This window comes from Oikopleura dioica, chromosome 1, assembly GCF_907165135.1.
Source record: "Oikopleura dioica chromosome 1, OKI2018_I68_1.0, whole genome shotgun sequence".
NCBI classification, from domain to species: Eukaryota; Metazoa; Chordata; class Appendicularia; order Copelata; family Oikopleuridae; genus Oikopleura; species Oikopleura dioica.
In genome coordinates, this window is record NC_137291.1 from 7,564,159 (window position 1) to 7,580,143 (window position 15,985).

At 39.1% G+C, this 15,985-nt stretch overlaps 4 protein-coding genes across 5 annotated transcripts; 3 read left to right on the top strand and 1 right to left on the bottom strand.

Moving 5' to 3' along the window:
• Positions 1 to 9,440: 9,440 nt before the first annotated feature.
• LOC145711888 (uncharacterized) lies at positions 9,441 to 11,535 on the bottom strand. Its single transcript, XM_081789576.1, has 8 exons — positions 11,332 to 11,535; positions 10,884 to 11,006; positions 10,493 to 10,726; positions 10,272 to 10,446; positions 9,994 to 10,232; positions 9,812 to 9,900; positions 9,591 to 9,690; positions 9,441 to 9,549 (listed from the first exon to the last, which is right to left on the bottom strand). The coding sequence occupies exons 1-8, from the start codon at positions 11,340 to 11,342 to the stop codon at positions 9,441 to 9,443; spliced, it is 1,080 nt and encodes a 359-aa protein (XP_081645702.1). The 5' UTR covers positions 11,343 to 11,535.
• Positions 11,536 to 11,957: 422 nt separating this feature from the next.
• On the top strand, positions 11,958 to 12,573 carry LOC145712302 (uncharacterized). The gene has a single exon (XM_081789992.1). The coding sequence runs from the start codon at positions 11,994 to 11,996 to the stop codon at positions 12,381 to 12,383; it is 390 nt and encodes a 129-aa protein (XP_081646118.1). The 5' UTR covers positions 11,958 to 11,993; the 3' UTR covers positions 12,384 to 12,573.
• An 85-nt stretch (positions 12,574 to 12,658) lies between these two features.
• Positions 12,659 to 14,347, top strand: LOC145712288 (uncharacterized). 2 transcript variants are annotated; one of them, XR_014135210.1, is made up of 4 exons: positions 12,659 to 12,886; positions 12,927 to 12,980; positions 13,762 to 14,039; positions 14,080 to 14,347. XR_014135210.1 is itself a non-coding variant. In XM_081789978.1 (3 exons), exons 1-3 carry the CDS (start codon positions 12,755 to 12,757, stop codon positions 13,981 to 13,983), a joined length of 408 nt encoding a protein of 135 aa, XP_081646104.1. In that variant the 5' UTR covers positions 12,659 to 12,754; the 3' UTR covers positions 13,984 to 14,339. The 2 variants fall into 2 exon arrangements, 1 of the variants encoding a protein (XP_081646104.1); XM_081789978.1 differs by having other exon boundaries at positions 13,762 to 14,339.
• A 56-nt stretch (positions 14,348 to 14,403) lies between these two features.
• LOC145711889 (uncharacterized) lies at positions 14,404 to 15,797 on the top strand. The gene is made up of 4 exons (XM_081789578.1): positions 14,404 to 14,727; positions 14,769 to 15,062; positions 15,105 to 15,449; positions 15,492 to 15,797. Exons 1-4 carry the CDS (start codon positions 14,626 to 14,628, stop codon positions 15,795 to 15,797), a joined length of 1,047 nt encoding a protein of 348 aa, XP_081645704.1. The 5' UTR covers positions 14,404 to 14,625.
• Positions 15,798 to 15,985: the final 188 nt, after the last annotated feature.

Genomic DNA, 15,985 nt, shown 5'->3' on the forward strand with positions numbered 1-15,985 from the left:
TTTCTGGCGCACAAGGCAATCAGGGAAGACGAAGAGGGAATCGTCCAATGCGCCTCGCCCGAGTCTCAGCAGCGCCGGAGTGTGTTCGCCAGCGAGCGCCGCGGAGAGACCCCCAAAAACAATGATGGCGAGAAATTGAAAGAACTTGAATTATCGTAGTTTTGAATGTTTATTAGAAGCTTTTCACTCTTTCGATTATTATCAGCAGGTTTCCTAAAATTTAAAAGAAAGAAAAAAAGAGTCTAACTTAGCAAAAGCGTTTTGAAGACTGACTGTCACAGTACAGACTGTAACCACTGTGGTTACAACGTCGAGTCGTGTTGAGGAACTTTAATTATCATTAATTATTGCTTATAAATTATAAGTTATAATCAAAAACTTTTAGTTACAAAATTTGGCCGATTTCCGGCATATTCGGATAAAGACAGACATTCGAATCGGAATTACAGTTGAGTTATTTCAGGTGCTTAATCAGTTATTTTGAGAAGTACCAATTAAAACTTACATAATCACTTAGATTGCCAAAGATTTTAATTGAAGCTTAAAATAATCCGGTTCAATTTATATCGTCAGACACTCGCAGTCAGGGTTCGGTAATTTGAGCTCAAGCTAAAACTCATTTTGGCTAGACGCTCAAATTTCCTCAAATTGAGAACTCAAAGTGACTTGAGAAATCATTTTGAGAAGATTTGAGATTTTGAGTTTTTGGGAGATTTGAGAGTTTTGAGTTTTCAAAACTCAAATTAAGCGAGCGCTTCCTTGATTGGCTCATGGATCGCCAGAATTGATTTCTCACGTGAGCTCTCATCTCTGAGTTCTCAAAACTCAAATTAAAAAACGTGAGTCTCAAGCTTTGTTTCCTTGAGTTTTAGCGTGAGCTCAAATTACCGAACCCTGCTCGCAGTTAGAATTCTTCTATTTTATTTGGATCTCAAGATGAATATAGGAATGTTCTTTGAATGAGCGAGTTCTTTCTGAAAGAATTTACGATTGCTGAAAACAATTTTCCTAAATGTTAAAATGATAATGCCGTCATGCGATGTCATTTGATGATCTCCGGGCACCTGAAAGTTGTTAATAATTGTCGCTAATACGAGATTTACGCGCCAGGGTTGTACCATTTGCACATCTGACTCGCCACTGCTCAGTATTAGAAAATCGTCAAGAATTGCCGAGCTCAGCTATTTCCGCTTTAATAGCTAAAATGAAAGCTTAGTTAATTGAATAAATATAAAATTTAATGAACTCCTTTCCTGTCCAACTTATTAATAAAAACATTAACTGATGTATTGGCAATTTAATATCGTAAATGAAAGGTAACAAAATAATGGTATTATTAATAATAACGATTTAGTATTCATGGGATCTCAGGCCCTTCATTTCAGGATTTTATTTTAATAACATTTCAAATAAAGCTCCTGGAGAGTAATTCCTGAGAACCGGTTCGCGTGTTCCCAAACGATTCCGTCCTTAGAACAGTGTAATTCCAGCGATATAAAGCTTTAGGGGGCTTATGCTCGAGTTTGGGTTCGGATCATAACTGTCAGCGCGCGGCGCCTTGGGCACACGCGCGTTCGGGATCTTCATCTTCAAAAAGTGTTTTTGTTTGTCGTGAACTTGGCGCAAGTTCCACCGCTGAATCCGGCCATAAATCATTCAAGAAACTGTTAGTTTGTTATCCAAAACTTATTTGCATTATTTGAAGATACACTCTTAGAAATGCGCGCGTTTCTCCAAGATTGTCTAAGCTCGATAGAAGCGATTCAATCAGTCAAAAAGTTCTATCAGAAGCGTGACAGAAGTAAGCCAAGGTACTCCCCTTATTCGATAGCTACTGTCATTTGATGGGTATCATTTCCTCGAGCATTTTTGCAGGTCCTACCTTTTGCGTACTTTTCGCCTCGTAAATCGCGCGACATTAATGGCCCCAGGGCTGTGACTCTCTGAGCGGCACCAGCACAACTCAAATTAGGCTCAAAGCGGCACACGCTAATCCGTTCAGCAGTAAATTTTCAACGTGAAAATGGGCCTAGAGCAATAATGGCCGGAATTTATTGCAGGAAGCGTCAAATACCCTTTCTGTCAATCAAATTGCTCGGGCTGAGCATCAGATCATGCTATTTTTGTGAAGTATTGTCGAGCTTTTTCCACGAGGGCAGCTCGGGTTGTTCATCAATGGGATAAGGGTTACTTGATGATTGCGAGGTTAAAATATGCTAAATAATGACAACATCACAACGTCACGCACCTTTTCCCTTTCGTACTTTTCTAAGTGCTTAATTATCGCATCCGTACTGATGTAGTGTGATGCTATCCGCAGTTTTCCTCGCTTGGCAGCACAATCGAACATACAATCATAAAATATGACGACATGATTTTATAAACAATATCAAAGAAGAATGTAATGTATCAAAACTGCCTCTGACATTTTGAATAACTCATGAGCGCGTTAATTGCTGGAAATGAGAGTGCACACAAAGATCAATGGTCTGTAATGCTCTCTAACGAGGCTAACTCACACCCAGCTGAGTTTGAGCGTTGCCCCTCAAGCAATTTGCCCGTTGCGGGCACACATGGAACTTGTTGCAAAATGTTCCTCCTGGTCCTCGTAAACCTGCTTCAAAATAAAGGTCAGCCTGGAGAACACGCCTGGAGCGTTGTTTGGCCGCTCTCTTTGATCCAAGCAAAAAGCCGGAAGCGGAAAAGTGATTTGATCAAGCCGAAATTTTATAAAGTGTATCCAAATGCACATGGGAAATCGTAACTTATGCCACATCCAAAAAAGTAGAACAAGCAAGCACGGTAAATATTCACATTCCACCAAAGAAAAGTTGAAATTCATATTTCAGGAGTAAAGAATCGTAATTTCTTTCCTTTTAATTTTGACTCAGGGACCCTGAGTCAGGTTCCTGATCCGTGCTTTCGCGGCCCTGATTTGTCTTATCGGTCTGTTTCAGAGCACAGATGCAACCCCCTCTCATGATCATTTCCTGGCCACGAAAACATGTGTCTCCCATTAGAGCAATTCAAATAGTAAATGTGATCATAATATCGATATTAAAAATGTTGACCTTTTCGAGGACGAAGATTTTTGGGAAGGAAGTGGAGGAGATGCGATTATTGCCTGAGAAGTCCGTCGATGGCGCCAGTTTGACAAGACGACGGCGATGGAAGACGAAAACGGTACGTTGATAGTAGTCAAATTGCATCCTCGCTGTTTCCGAAGCGATCAGGAGATACAGTCAGGCGCTAGTTTCCTCGCTCGAGGAAAAAAAAAGAAATCGCTGGAAAAAAGTCGCTTTTTGATTTTATGCCCGCAGATGAGCGCTAAAGTAGGTTTTATCTTGTTCAGCTGTAGGAATTATTAATTTTTATGGACCCGATGGTCCCGTCCATAAATCGAATGTACTTAAATCGAGAACGATTATTTCAAAATCGAGCTTACAACAGCTCAAACCTAAAACATGAAACGTTTTACCTTCATGTTGACTTTTCAGCACATCCGGGTGCTGCCAGCGGCCATCAGTTAATCTTATATTCTATCTTCTAATAGCCGCCCATTTACACAATTAACTTTTCCCAGCATCGCCTCAATTTACGCCCAAGCTTCCGCTTGTGGCTCCATCGGAAACGTCGGGTAATATCTCATAACTTTGTTCGAACCGTAATTATTATAACTTGTCCGCAGTTTCGAAGCGTTAACTGCTCTTTATCGTCATTTGTTAGTGATTATTCAAAGCACACAATTGTAAATTTACAAAGATAAATCGATCACCAAGTCAACTAAGGAGCAATAACAGTGTATAAATTCAAAAAAGGACGCCGCAGCCGAGTCCCAAAGTGGAACAAGTCTCAAAGATAAAATGAATATTCACTCAAGCGCGATTGTGAGAAAATTAATCAAAAACAGAAAAATTGCAAGCTGGAAGTAATGAATGGCAAAAAGGCGAAAAGTGAAGGCCCGCAATTTTGTGTGCCCAAATGACCAAATGACAAATGGCGGATGCGTTATCAAGCGCCATTGAGGTCAGCTATCAAATGCTGCGGCGCAGGTACTTCCGAGTAAGAAGACACAAATGCGACCGCTAAGGCAGAAGGCATTTGTCAAGAATATCACCAGATTTCTTGCCAAGGAATTTTATAACGGCTAGATCCATTAAAACTTGCTCGTTACAAACAGGGCTCATCCAGCGAATCAATCAAAATGTGATTTTGGCAGGGCAGATGATCGCCGCCTCATTCCAAAAAATCTCCATCATTTTCGATCATTTCGCGCCAAAATCATTGTTGGATAAAAAAAAGGTGCCGAGGAAATGGCACCTTACCGGATCGCTGCGAATCCATCAAGAGGCCCGTTTCCGGATTTATCGAAAAATTAAAAAAAAATACCAAAAAATCAATCAACTCGATATGGCTTTGATTTCAACAAGAAGCTTACATCTTTAAGTCGTAAAAGATTGACTGTATGTGATTTACAGTATGCAAATTACAGTTTTAGGCAAACTTGTGGCGAAGGGTGTAGCGTGGTTATCAGAACTACACATGATAAAAATCTGCTTTAAAAATCATTAAAGACAATTAAGACCAAGCTGTGTGGCATGGAAAGTAGACGGAAGGAAGAGTGTATATCAGGGCTTCAGAGTTATAGCTTCCGCTGGTACGAGAGCGAGGTCTAAAAAGTACTTCATTAGGATGCTGGGCGAATGATAAAATTGGACATTTACAGCGCCCTAGAGATTAGTAGGTTACCGTAAACAAGGGTTAAAGGATTTCCGATGAGCGATCAACGCTTCGAGGGAGAGAACGACAAGTGAAATTACCATCATTTCTTTTGGTTCGGAATTCTGCTCTTCTGGATGACGCTGGTAGATTCCCAGCTGTGTCATTGAAATGTTATAATGTCACAGATGTTCAGATAAAGTGTCCTTATGACTGCGAAAGGACGATTTTAGCGTTCGTTAACCTTCATGAAATTTACCTTTTCAGATAAACGCAGTGCTGGGCCGGCGCTTTCGTGGAATCTTTCAATTACAGTAACCGGATGACAGTAATGAAAATTCATCTTGTTTGTGGCTGAGAAAATCGAGTTAAAAGGGCATTAGATGAAACAGCTGAAAGTTAAGGCGCTTGACGATGTAGACTCGTTTCATCCCTTGGTTATTCAAATTTAGGATCAGATCAGATCGGCGAGCATAAATTCTTCTATGATAGATGTTCTATAGAGAAGATCTGACGAATTAAATTATCCTGTTCGTAGCACTTTCACACACTCAAGCGTGACTATATTAAAAGCGTAAGCGCAATTTATCGCCTAAGCGATAGGTTAAAATGTAACGAGATGGAATACTCTATATATCTGCTGAATAAAAATACTTTATCCATCCTGTGTTTAAAAAGGGACTTGATTAATTGTCGAAGAGAGGGCTTATCATTCGGGCCTATGATTCGAGCCATCCAATATCTCTAAAATCTGAGCTAATGATTAGGGTTAGGGACTGGGAACTCTTAAGGGGGGTCCGGGGGGCGAAGCCCCCCTGGTTTAGGCCTTAGGTGGGGGGTACCGGGGGGCGTAGCCCCCTGGGTTAGGTTTAGGCTTAGGGGCAGCCCGAATGATAACCCCCTACTACCTTAATTCTGATGATTGTGTTGAAGTGTCGGCTTAGCTTCGTCAGAGTAATGATTACGACATGATTTTGAAAGTATGAATATTCTTTTTACGAATCCCATATATCCACTCGTGAAAAGAAGACGATGCTTTTGCTATAATCGCTTGTAAATATTTGACTTTTTTGTTGCATTTATCGAGTGCTATGATTGAAAGCTGACAGTATCATTTACGATTAGTGATTCTTTCGTCTTCAGCAGTACGCGTGGAATTTGTCTAATTTTCATAAAAAAAGAATGCCGGTCGCGATGAATTTCTTTATTAATTTTGATTAGGCACGATCATTTTTTGGCCCTTGACAGGTGATAGTGTGACAGTCGGATTTCCCATCGGAAGTACGTAGGTTATTGAGTGCCTAAATCATAACTGCGATCATAACTGCGATAATCGCAAAGTTAACCGATGATCGATGGCCGGGAATCGGACTTGCGCTTTCAATAAGGATAAGAAGCTGATTCGGGACCACCAGCAAGATTCCCCGAGAAAGATTTTGAAATCAACGATGACTTCCTTTCACTACCGCATCAATCTCGCCAGAAAATGACCCGCTTTTTTTGCTTTTGATATTTTTATTCGTTTCGGGGCATATTTTTGTAATATTCACAGTTGACTAGTAATATTAGTAGTAATGGCCATCCCCCTCTCGGGAAGAGTTTTTATTATTCTAGTTGAGTGGTTAATTATTACCTCCATCTCCAAGTTCTACACCACTAATTGGCACCAACGTCAAGCTCAACACCAGTTATTTACAGCCATCTGGCATGGTTGAATAAACAAGAGCCCGTTATCATATAAAATGATTCTCATGATGTCATAAACGTATATTACAGATGATAAAATTTTTTTCAGGATCTTAAAAATCTTTCCAGCATTTTTGAGACGTCAACAAGCCAGTGCATTGTCAATAAATTTAAAATAAATGGAGAAGATGATTAGGGTAATCATTGATTTCGACATTTTTTCGCGGAGATTCTATTTGCCAATCGAGTAGAAATATATTCGAAACCAAACTCATAAACGTCATTTTCTGTTGGTCACAGGCTATATATTTGGATAAAATTAGCTGATAAAGACTTTCATCATGATTAAATATGAGAGACGATATGAAGCAGTCCGGTTCTCTCGTAGAGTTATCCTGTAAATATATTTTGAAGCTCTCTCATACCCTCAGGAATTTAGAATTCCCCATGAAAGTCATGCTTTACAAGGTCTTTCTATCATGCTAATAACCTCAGGCAAAAGATCAACCGAGGTTGAAAGAAGTAGAAAACTATATTTCCTTGCCAAAGATATACCTCTGCTTCCCGATTGAAGGCACCTCAATTCAAGGCAAAAATTTCGGAAATCCTGCATCCTGCCAATTATTATTTAAGGCACATTTTCTCGCGATAAATTTTATTGGCACAAAATTTCAAGTTCATTTTTTGTAAAGAATGATTTGATAGAAACTTGCGTAGATCTTTTCTCTTTTTCGCCTTGAGTGTGAGTGTTGGCCTGTTTTCATCTAAAAGATTTTTAAATAAACCAATTCTCGTTATGACTGACCTCATCTTGATGAAAACTTTCGCTTTCTCTCGTATGGCGATCTGCGCATAAACATATTTGAATTTTAAAGCGGAGTCGACGATTTTAAAACTGAAGAACGTATTTTCCAAATCACATGCCACTAGTTTGAAATAATACGGATCCGTAGTGATGGATCTGAATGCTGATCCACTGAATGGAAGCATCATAACTGTTTCTACGTTGCTTCCTTCCGTTAAGCAAATTCCATTGTAATTAATCTTGAGTATGTGTGGTGATTTAAGAATATTTTCTGTGATGCCTCCAATTTGATAGATTCCAACTTCATAAATCGAGTCTCTCTTCAAAGTGATGTTAGGCAATTTAAGCTCTGAGCTCTTTGACAAAAGGTTGACGATCATTTTGAATAAAAATAAAAGTTCAGTTTCTATTTATAGCCAAAGTTTATAGCCTGGGGGCTAAAATGTTAAAACCCTTTTTCCACTACGACTTGCAGTTTCCTGTTGAGTTTCTTAACCATGGACTTATCATTCGCTCAGTCATCCGCCGAAGTAAAAAAACAAAAGAAACATCAGAGACTGTGCACAATCATACCAACAGTCGAATGACAACGATGCGGCGGATGACTGAGCGAATGATAAGTCCGTGGTTAAGAAACTCAACAGGAAACTGCAAGTTTAAACATTAGGTTTTAACATTTTAGCCCCCAGGCTATAAACTTTGGCTATAAATAGAAACTGAACTTTTATTTTTATTCAAAATGATCGTCAACCTTTTGTCAAAGAGCTCAGAGCTTAAATTGCCTAACATCACTTTGAAGAGAGACTCGATTTATGAAGTTGGAATCTATCAAATTGGAGGCATCACAGAAAATATTCTTAAATCACCACACATACTCAAGATTAATTACAATGGAATTTGCTTAACGGAAGGAAGCAACGTAGAAACAGTTATGATGCTTCCATTCAGTGGATCAGCATTCAGATCCATCACTACGGATCCGTATTATTTCAAACTAGTGGCATGTGATTTGGAAAATACGTTCTTCAGTTTTAAAATCGTCGACTCCGCTTTAAAATTCAAATATGTTTATGCGCAGATCGCCATACGAGAGATAGAACAATCAAAAAAGCGAAAGTTTTCATCAAGATGAGGTCAGTCATAACGAGAATTGGTTTATTTAAAAATCTTTTAGATGAAAACAGGCCAACACTCACACTCAAGGCGAAAAAGAGAAAAGATCTACGCAAGTTTCTATCAAATCATTCTTTACAAAAATGAACTTGAAATTTTGTGCCAATAAAATTTATCGCGAGAAAATGTGCCTTAAATAATAATTGGCAGGATGCAGGATTTCCGAAATTTTTGCCTTGAATTGAGGTGCCTTCAATCGGGAAGCAGAGGTATATCTTTGGCAAGGAAATATAGTTTTCTACTTCTTTCAACCTCGGTTGATCTTTTGCCTGAGGTTATTAGCATGATAGAAAGACCTTGTAAAGCATGACTTTCATGGGGAATTCTAAATTCCTGAGGGTATGAGAGAGCTTCAAAATATATTTACAGGATAACTCTACGAGAGAACCGGACTGCTTCATATCGTCTCTCATATTTAATCATGATGAAAGTCTTTATCAGCTAATTTTATCCAAATATATAGCCTGTGACCAACAGAAAATGACGTTTATGAGTTTGGTTTCGAATATATTTCTACTCGATTGGCAAATAGAATCTCCGCGAAAAAATGTCGAAATCAATGATTACCCTAATCATCTTCTCCATTTATTTTAAATTTATTGACAATGCACTGGCTTGTTGACGTCTCAAAAATGCTGGAAAGATTTTTAAGATCCTGAAAAATTTTATCATCTGTAATATACGTTTATGACATCATGAGAATCATTTTATATGATAACGGGCTCTTGTTTATTCAACCATGCCAGATGGCTGTAAATAACTGGTGTTGAGCTTGACGTTGGTGCCAATTAGTGGTGTAGAACTTGGAGATGGAGGTAATAATTAACCACTCAACTAGAATAATAAAAACTCTTCCCGAGAGGGGATGGCCATTACTACTAATATTATAATATATAGCAGAAATGACACTGTAGCAAGAAATTGAATATATAGTTTTGTTCTTTTGTTAATTGAAATTGCACGTTATTTGTGACTTATAATGATAATAATAAAATTATATAGATACGCAAGGAAAAACGAGCTTGGCAGCTCAGAAGAACAGAAAAAGACGAATATCCTAAAATGTTGTTTTTGAAGAGTTGCGGGCAGTTTTGGTGAATTTAGGCTTTCTCGGACGAATCGAGGAGTTTTTCTTTGTCGGCTTGGGCGACGCGGGCTTTTGTAGTCTGAAAAAGTTATGAAGGATGAAGTTGATGTCACGCCTTACCTGTATTTTTCGTAAGTGTAGAGAGACCCTCCAGAGAGATTAATAAGCTGTCCGATGATCAACAAGGGAGTCGCTGCAACGCCACCGAATGTGTACATGCCTGAAACACGTGTTAACAAGGCCTTTTTAAAACAGCACGAAATTTCAATAAACAAAGTGCAGGATTATGCCACTGCTCCATAATAAGACTCTCAGACTTCGAAAAGGCCGGATTAACTAACCGATAATCGTCGTCAAGGCAGATTTAATGACGCCAACGCATGCAGTGGTTAACGCAGAGTTGACCGTTGTGCAGAGGAAGATCGAGTAGCTACAGGCAAAAGTTAAATTTAGAAAATTAAAAGATAAAAGTGCTTGAGGCTCTCTTGCAAAGGCGCCTTTAACAACAACACCTCTGTTTTACCTGAAAACACAGGCGAAAGAAGTAACAACGCCGAGAGCAAAGAGGAATCCAGGCTCGCTCCAGTGAGGATAGCTCTTCATCGAGTTGTACTCTCCCGACAAGAAAACGACTGCGAAAACGATTGGGAGGCAGTTGACAGAGTTCACGTACAGGATTGTGAGAGTTTTGGCAGAAGAAGTTTTGTACGAGCCGAGCTTGTTGTCGGAACCCATTCGTTGAAGAGTCAGGAGATAGAGAGCCTGAGCAATAAGATTTGTTTTCATGGTTGTTTAATTTACCTGGGTAAGAACAGAGAGCGATCCGAAAGTGTAGCTCTTGAAGTCAAAATCCAAGTCTCCCTGAGCAGCAGTAATCGTACCAGCCGTGATCAAAATGATCGCCATGATAATTGAGGAAGTAGTTCGCTGCGGGTAAATGCAAGGTCCGAGGAGAAGAGAAGCAATAGGCACGCACCTGAAGTTTGGAAATTCGTCAAAATGGCACGTTTCTAATGTCTCACCTTCTCATTGCATTATACATCGGAATATTCATTCCAGACAAGGCAAACAAGGCTAGAATGACATTTGAGACGTAGAATAGCGAGAGCATTGACAATTTTTTGCCACGCTCGAGGGTGTAGGCCAGAACGATGTTATCATCAAGTTTACCAAGTCTTCTGAGCAGCGAGATAAGAGCCGAAAAGAGGGCAAGCTGACTAGATACGGATTTCAAGAGAGAAAAATGAAATTTAAAACTCGTTCAGCTCAAATAAATCAAAACATGCATGACTTCAAGTTCTTCCGGCGCACGTTAATTACGTCGCGAAAATAAGCCCAGTGCTTCAGCGCGAAATTGAGAGTGAACATGTTTTATGCAACTCGGAAAAATTCCAAAAACTTGAAACCCGTTATCAGAAAACCATAAAGTTTGGATAGTGGAACTCCCACGAGTTGAGCACCCACTTATTGATAAAGTTCATCGAGCCAGAACATATTCCATAGAAGAGAGCAGTGCCAAAGGCGTATCCAATTTGGCTGAAAAAGGAAAATAAAGGATGATTATTTTTGATAGAATTATTATCTCAGATAATTTATCTTTCGTTTTTGAATTTTTCACTGACGTTAATCGCGTTTTTATCGCAAATTATCCATGAATATACGCAAAATATACCAATTAAAGAAAATTATTCTCGTGATTTATTTTAAGCAATTTTTAATAGATATCAATCAGTAAAGAAGTTATACAAAATTATATAAGATATAATAAATATATATTATATATTTGTGAATAAAATTAAATTTATTGAATAAATTTATTTATTTTAATATTGAAAATGAATTATCCTATTTCAAAGATTACCTGTCCGCCATTCTTTGAAATCTCGGTCAGTCAGCGCAATCGAAATAGTTTCTCTCTTTATCACGCGAGTTGAAAGTACTTATCAGCACAGGGCAGGGCCGGAGTAATTCGAGGTGGTGGTGGAGCGCCTTCGCCCGCGGTGCTGCAGCACAATGACGCAACCGGGCAAAAATAGTGCAGAAGTAACCACAATTTTTCCACGCAGAATTTTCTCTCTTCTTTAAGTTTATGCGGAACAGAGATCCGTCTTTATTTTGCGTAGGAAGGATTTAACGACGTTTTTCCTCTTTTAAAAATGCTAGGAAAAGAAATCCGCCTTTGTTTGATGTCTTTTATTTGCTCGTTTTTGCAGATGAGACCTACTAAGTAGATTGTTTTCACGGTAAAAGTCCTGGTACAACGATAGAATCTGTATCTCGAATTCTGTCAATTTTATGGCATGCGGCATGCGTTTTATTTCATGAAATAATAACACCCAAAAAGTGAATTCTTGATTTTTATAACACCCTGTAAAATTCGGTCAGGGCATGCACCTGCATTTTATCATCAGAAGATAGCGCTCGAGATCAATTTTATGATTATAAAATGAGGATTGTTGAAAGTATTCACAAAAAAAACTACAGAAACCACCAGAAAACATTCACAAAGACGCAAAGAAAAAGATGAAACCTGGGGATCCTTCATTGATGCAAAGAAAGAAAAGACAGCCCGAGAAAGAAAACGTCGAGCAACGACCACCGAGCAACCAGAAGTCGCCAAAGAAGGCAGAGGAGAAGACAGTCCAAGAGTCACTCGTCGAGAAGGGCGAAGAGGAGGGCGAGATCTACCCCGTCGAGAAAATTATCGGGAGACGAAACTTCCGGGGAACGATCCAATACGCAGTTCTTTGGGAAAATTGGAGCATTGACGACGCAACTTGGGAGCCACTCGAGAATTTGACTGAATGCGGGGAGAAGATCAAAGAATTCGAAGAGAAACTCGCAGAGATTCGACTATTGATCAAGATCGAAAAGGTCGCTTCCTTTCTGGACTCAATCGCTGACATCTTTTAGTCATCTTTCATTGATCTTTCGTTATTGAATGTACTATTCGTCTTATACTACAAGTACCCTTACGAATGTTAAAACTTTCCCTTTAAAATTTATAGGCTATAAATAATTACGACAACTAATCTGCTAAAATCGTATCCTTTTGTAACTTTCATCCGAAGATTTGAACCGAATAAACTGAATCCTACTGAGATCGATTGACTTCGAAACTGCAAAAGTAAACAGTATTGGGCCCGGGTTTCCATTGGGCTGTCCAAGATCCCCCGCTGTAGATAGCAACTCAAGCGCGCAAAAATTTTATTGCTCAAGGCCTAGTGAGCGGGACTAGTTTTCAAAACGAGAAACGGAAGCTTCGAAAATTTCATTTTTTGAAAATGGAAGAATCAAGTACTCCTCAACCCAGAGTCTCCCGAAAAAAGAATCGAATTCAAAAAAGACGAAAGCCAAAAAGATCTGACTTCATGACAACTAACAAGAACGTCCTTCACAACTTTATTCACTACAAGGTACTGAACCTTTACATTCAAATATAATCAAGGTTCCTAGGGTGAAGTGATTACAATCATTCAAACAAGAATTAACGAAGAAGAAAGGCAAAAGTATCCGGACGGATACACGACGTTTTCAGCATACCGACGTTTTCAGCAACCGACGTTTTCAGCATAACGACGTTTTCAGCGCCGTTGAATTCGTCGGTTTGCTGAAAACGTCGGTTTGCTGAAAACATCGTTTTTCACCTGAAAACGCGTGGGCGTTTGCCGGAACGAAATTTTCAAACCAAATGGATCTAAAGGCGAGGTTCTCGCAATTTAATTGGCTAGTTAATAGTTTAAAAGCATTTCTAAATGAGTCATTAAGAATGCATTATTTAGAAAACATTATTATGCATTATTTAGAAAAATGTAAGAATTAGCTAAATTACTTCTTAATACATTATTATCATAATAATCATTAGTCACTATAAATCACCAGAAAGTTTACAGTATAAACGTATTATCTAGTTTCGTGAATCTGTTTTAAAACAATGAAAATAATGATAAATCAATATTGAAAAAGATAAAAATAATAATTTTGTTAAATATAATCTTTTGTAAATGATTCATTTAATGAATATTATTTATATATTATTTATATATTTTATGAATATTAATAATATTACATCGATTTTATGTTATTTTACGATTTACGGAAATATCGTTTTCAGATGTAGTTTGATAAAATGATTGCCTCTCTAAACGCCCACGCGTTTTCAGGTGAAAAACGACGTTTTCAGCAAACCGACGTTTTCAGCAAACCGACGAATTCAGCGGCGCTGAAAACATCGTTATGCTGAAAACGTCGGTTGCTGAAAACGTCGGTATGCTGAAAACGTCGTGTATCCTATCCGGACAGAATCCGATATTGGCCGCTGAAGCAAATCTATGATCTAAAAAATAGAGTTCGACCTGGAGAATTAGAAAAGGAAGAGGACGAGAAAGAAGATAAAGTCCCGTCAGAAAAGCCAAAATCAACCGCAGAATATGAAGTAAAAAACGAGGCGCTAAAAACCAAGTCTGCTACACTGAGCTTCATGATGAGCCCGATCCCCGGCAAAAGTCCGTAGTGATAGCGCAAACCGACTTGCCTGAATATGAAGTCGAAGAAATCATCGATAAGAGAGTAGTGAAACATGATTCCGAAGAGATCATAACTTACAAAGTGCTGTGGAAGGGATACCCACCTGAGGAGGCGACATGGGAGGGTGCTTCAAACTTGGGGAACTGCTCTGAATTGATTCAAGAGTTTGAACGAAAAAGAACATGAACTGATGCCGGAAAAATCATCGAAATAACAACTCTAAAACCTTCTAAATAAATCATTCTAACAATCCATCATGCTGTCTAGTAGAATAGTTGTCACTGTGTTGAATGTTTAAAACCAATAAATCACCAAAGCCTTTAACTTTTTCGCTTTCTTTAAAAAGCATAATGGTTAGCATTTAGGCAAACCATAAAAACGACAGGGGAGGAAGAGTTTTGAAATCTAGAGAAAAGCTGGAGTTGATAAATCTTGAAGTTTCAGGGCGTGGCAGTGAGGAACTGTGCAAGTTCCGGGTTTTCATTTCTGGATTCACTGGACTCTCACGAGTTCTGACTCAGAAGGCGCAACCCAATCACCGCCGTAAAGCGAGAGATAGCGAATTTTCAATTTTAATTCTCTGTCAGAAAAAAGGTTTCTTGAGGAGGACCAAGTACCAGATCCAGTTATGGGGAGAATAAAGAATCGGATTCAAAAAAGACCAAAGCCTAAGTTGTCGGACGCTATCTGTACTGATAAGAGCATTGTCAATAACCTCATTCATTACAAGGTAAATACGACTATTGAAGAGAATTATGAACGAATATTCAGGGCTATATAATGATGGTCATTCACACGAGACTAGAGCCAGGAGAGAAGATTGAAAATGAAGAAAACAAACGATATTGGCCGTATAAAGATATGCATCTACTGAAGAACGTAGTCAGACTAACGAAGGAACAACTTCGCCCCCAGGAGAAAGAACCAGTGAAGACAGAGAGGAAAGAAAATACCGGACGAAATCAACGACGAGGACGCGCGGCGAAAAAGCGAGGCATCGACTTCTACGCTGAAAACAACGATGACGATTTGATCTTGGATGAGCCCCAGCAGCCGGTGTTAAAGGTATTCATCTGTATGTTTTTGATGATTTATGCCCTTTCATAGACGGAGCCGGTGAGTGAGGAAAATCAAGAAGAGGAAGAAGAGGTCGACAAAATCATCGGAAAGCGCTTTGACGAACGAGCCAAAACAGTATATTATCAAGTGTTGTGGAAGGGACTGCCGCTTTCTTACGCAACATGGGAGCCCCTATCGAATCTGACGAATTGCAAGGAGTGCATCAAGGACTTTGAAAAGAAGGAAACAGCGGGAAAACCCATCCAGCAGCGCGGAAGAGGGAGGCCAAAAAAGGAGCCGTTGTTGATCAAGGCCGAATACAACGATGAAGTCCACGCTCGATCTCTACGTCCAACGCCTCGACAACGAGTTCTGTCGAATACGTCGGTAAAAGTAAGTTTTATAAACAAAAATTTGCTATATTATTCGCGGAAGGTCGAACCCTCAACGAAGAAAACGAAGAAGAAAGCAGCCTCGCAGAAGGAATGGGAAGTCCAGGAGATCATCGACAAACGCCGATTCGACAACGGAGTTATTCGATATCATGTGCTCTGGAAAGGATGGCCTCGGGAGTCAGGAACATGGGAGCGCAAAGCTAACCTCACGAACTGCGCTGCAAAGCTTAAAGAATTCGAGAAGAAGCTGTCTTCAAAAGAAAGAAAGAGTAGCAGAAGCAGACCAAGAAAGGAGGAAGTTGTAATCAAGGACAGAGGTGGTAAATTTCTCCCTAACGATATCTAAAATACCTACTATTGGCAATAGTCTATTGCTTAAAAACTAGACTTTGAGAGTAAATTATCCACCTCTAATCAAGACAGAATATCTTGAAAATCCAGAATTGCCTGTTGTCCGACAAACAAAACGGAAGAAAAAACTAGTTGATATAAAGGTATCTCAATTGTTATTATTCACAATAATATTAGTAATTT

Excerpts from the sequence above, each read along its gene's own strand:
- LOC145712288 (XM_081789978.1), top strand. The coding sequence starts at position 12,755 with ATGGAAGAATCAAGTACTCCTCAACCCAGAGTCTCCCGAAAAAAGAAT. Across the intron at positions 12,887-12,926 it reads ACAACTTTATTCACTACAAG|GGTGAAGTGATTACAATCAT; the intron begins GTACTGAACCTT and ends CAAGGTTCCTAG. Across the intron at positions 12,981-13,761 it reads ACGAAGAAGAAAGGCAAAAG|TATCCGGACAGAATCCGATA; the intron begins TATCCGGACGGA and ends CGTCGTGTATCC.
- LOC145712302 (XM_081789992.1), top strand. The coding sequence starts at position 11,994 with ATGAAACCTGGGGATCCTTCATTGATGCAAAGAAAGAAAAGACAGCCC.
- LOC145711889 (XM_081789578.1), top strand. The coding sequence starts at position 14,626 with ATGGGGAGAATAAAGAATCGGATTCAAAAAAGACCAAAGCCTAAGTTG. Across the intron at positions 14,728-14,768 it reads ATAACCTCATTCATTACAAG|GGCTATATAATGATGGTCAT; the intron begins GTAAATACGACT and ends ACGAATATTCAG. Across the intron at positions 15,450-15,491 it reads TGTCGAATACGTCGGTAAAA|GTCGAACCCTCAACGAAGAA; the intron begins GTAAGTTTTATA and ends TATTCGCGGAAG.
- LOC145711888 (XM_081789576.1), bottom strand. Across the intron at positions 10,233-10,271 it reads CGCTCTCTGTTCTTACCCAG|GCTCTCTATCTCCTGACTCT; the intron begins GTAAATTAAACA and ends CTTATTGCTCAG. Across the intron at positions 9,901-9,993 it reads TCTTTCGCCTGTGTTTTCAG|CTACTCGATCTTCCTCTGCA; the intron begins GTAAAACAGAGG and ends TTTTGCCTGTAG.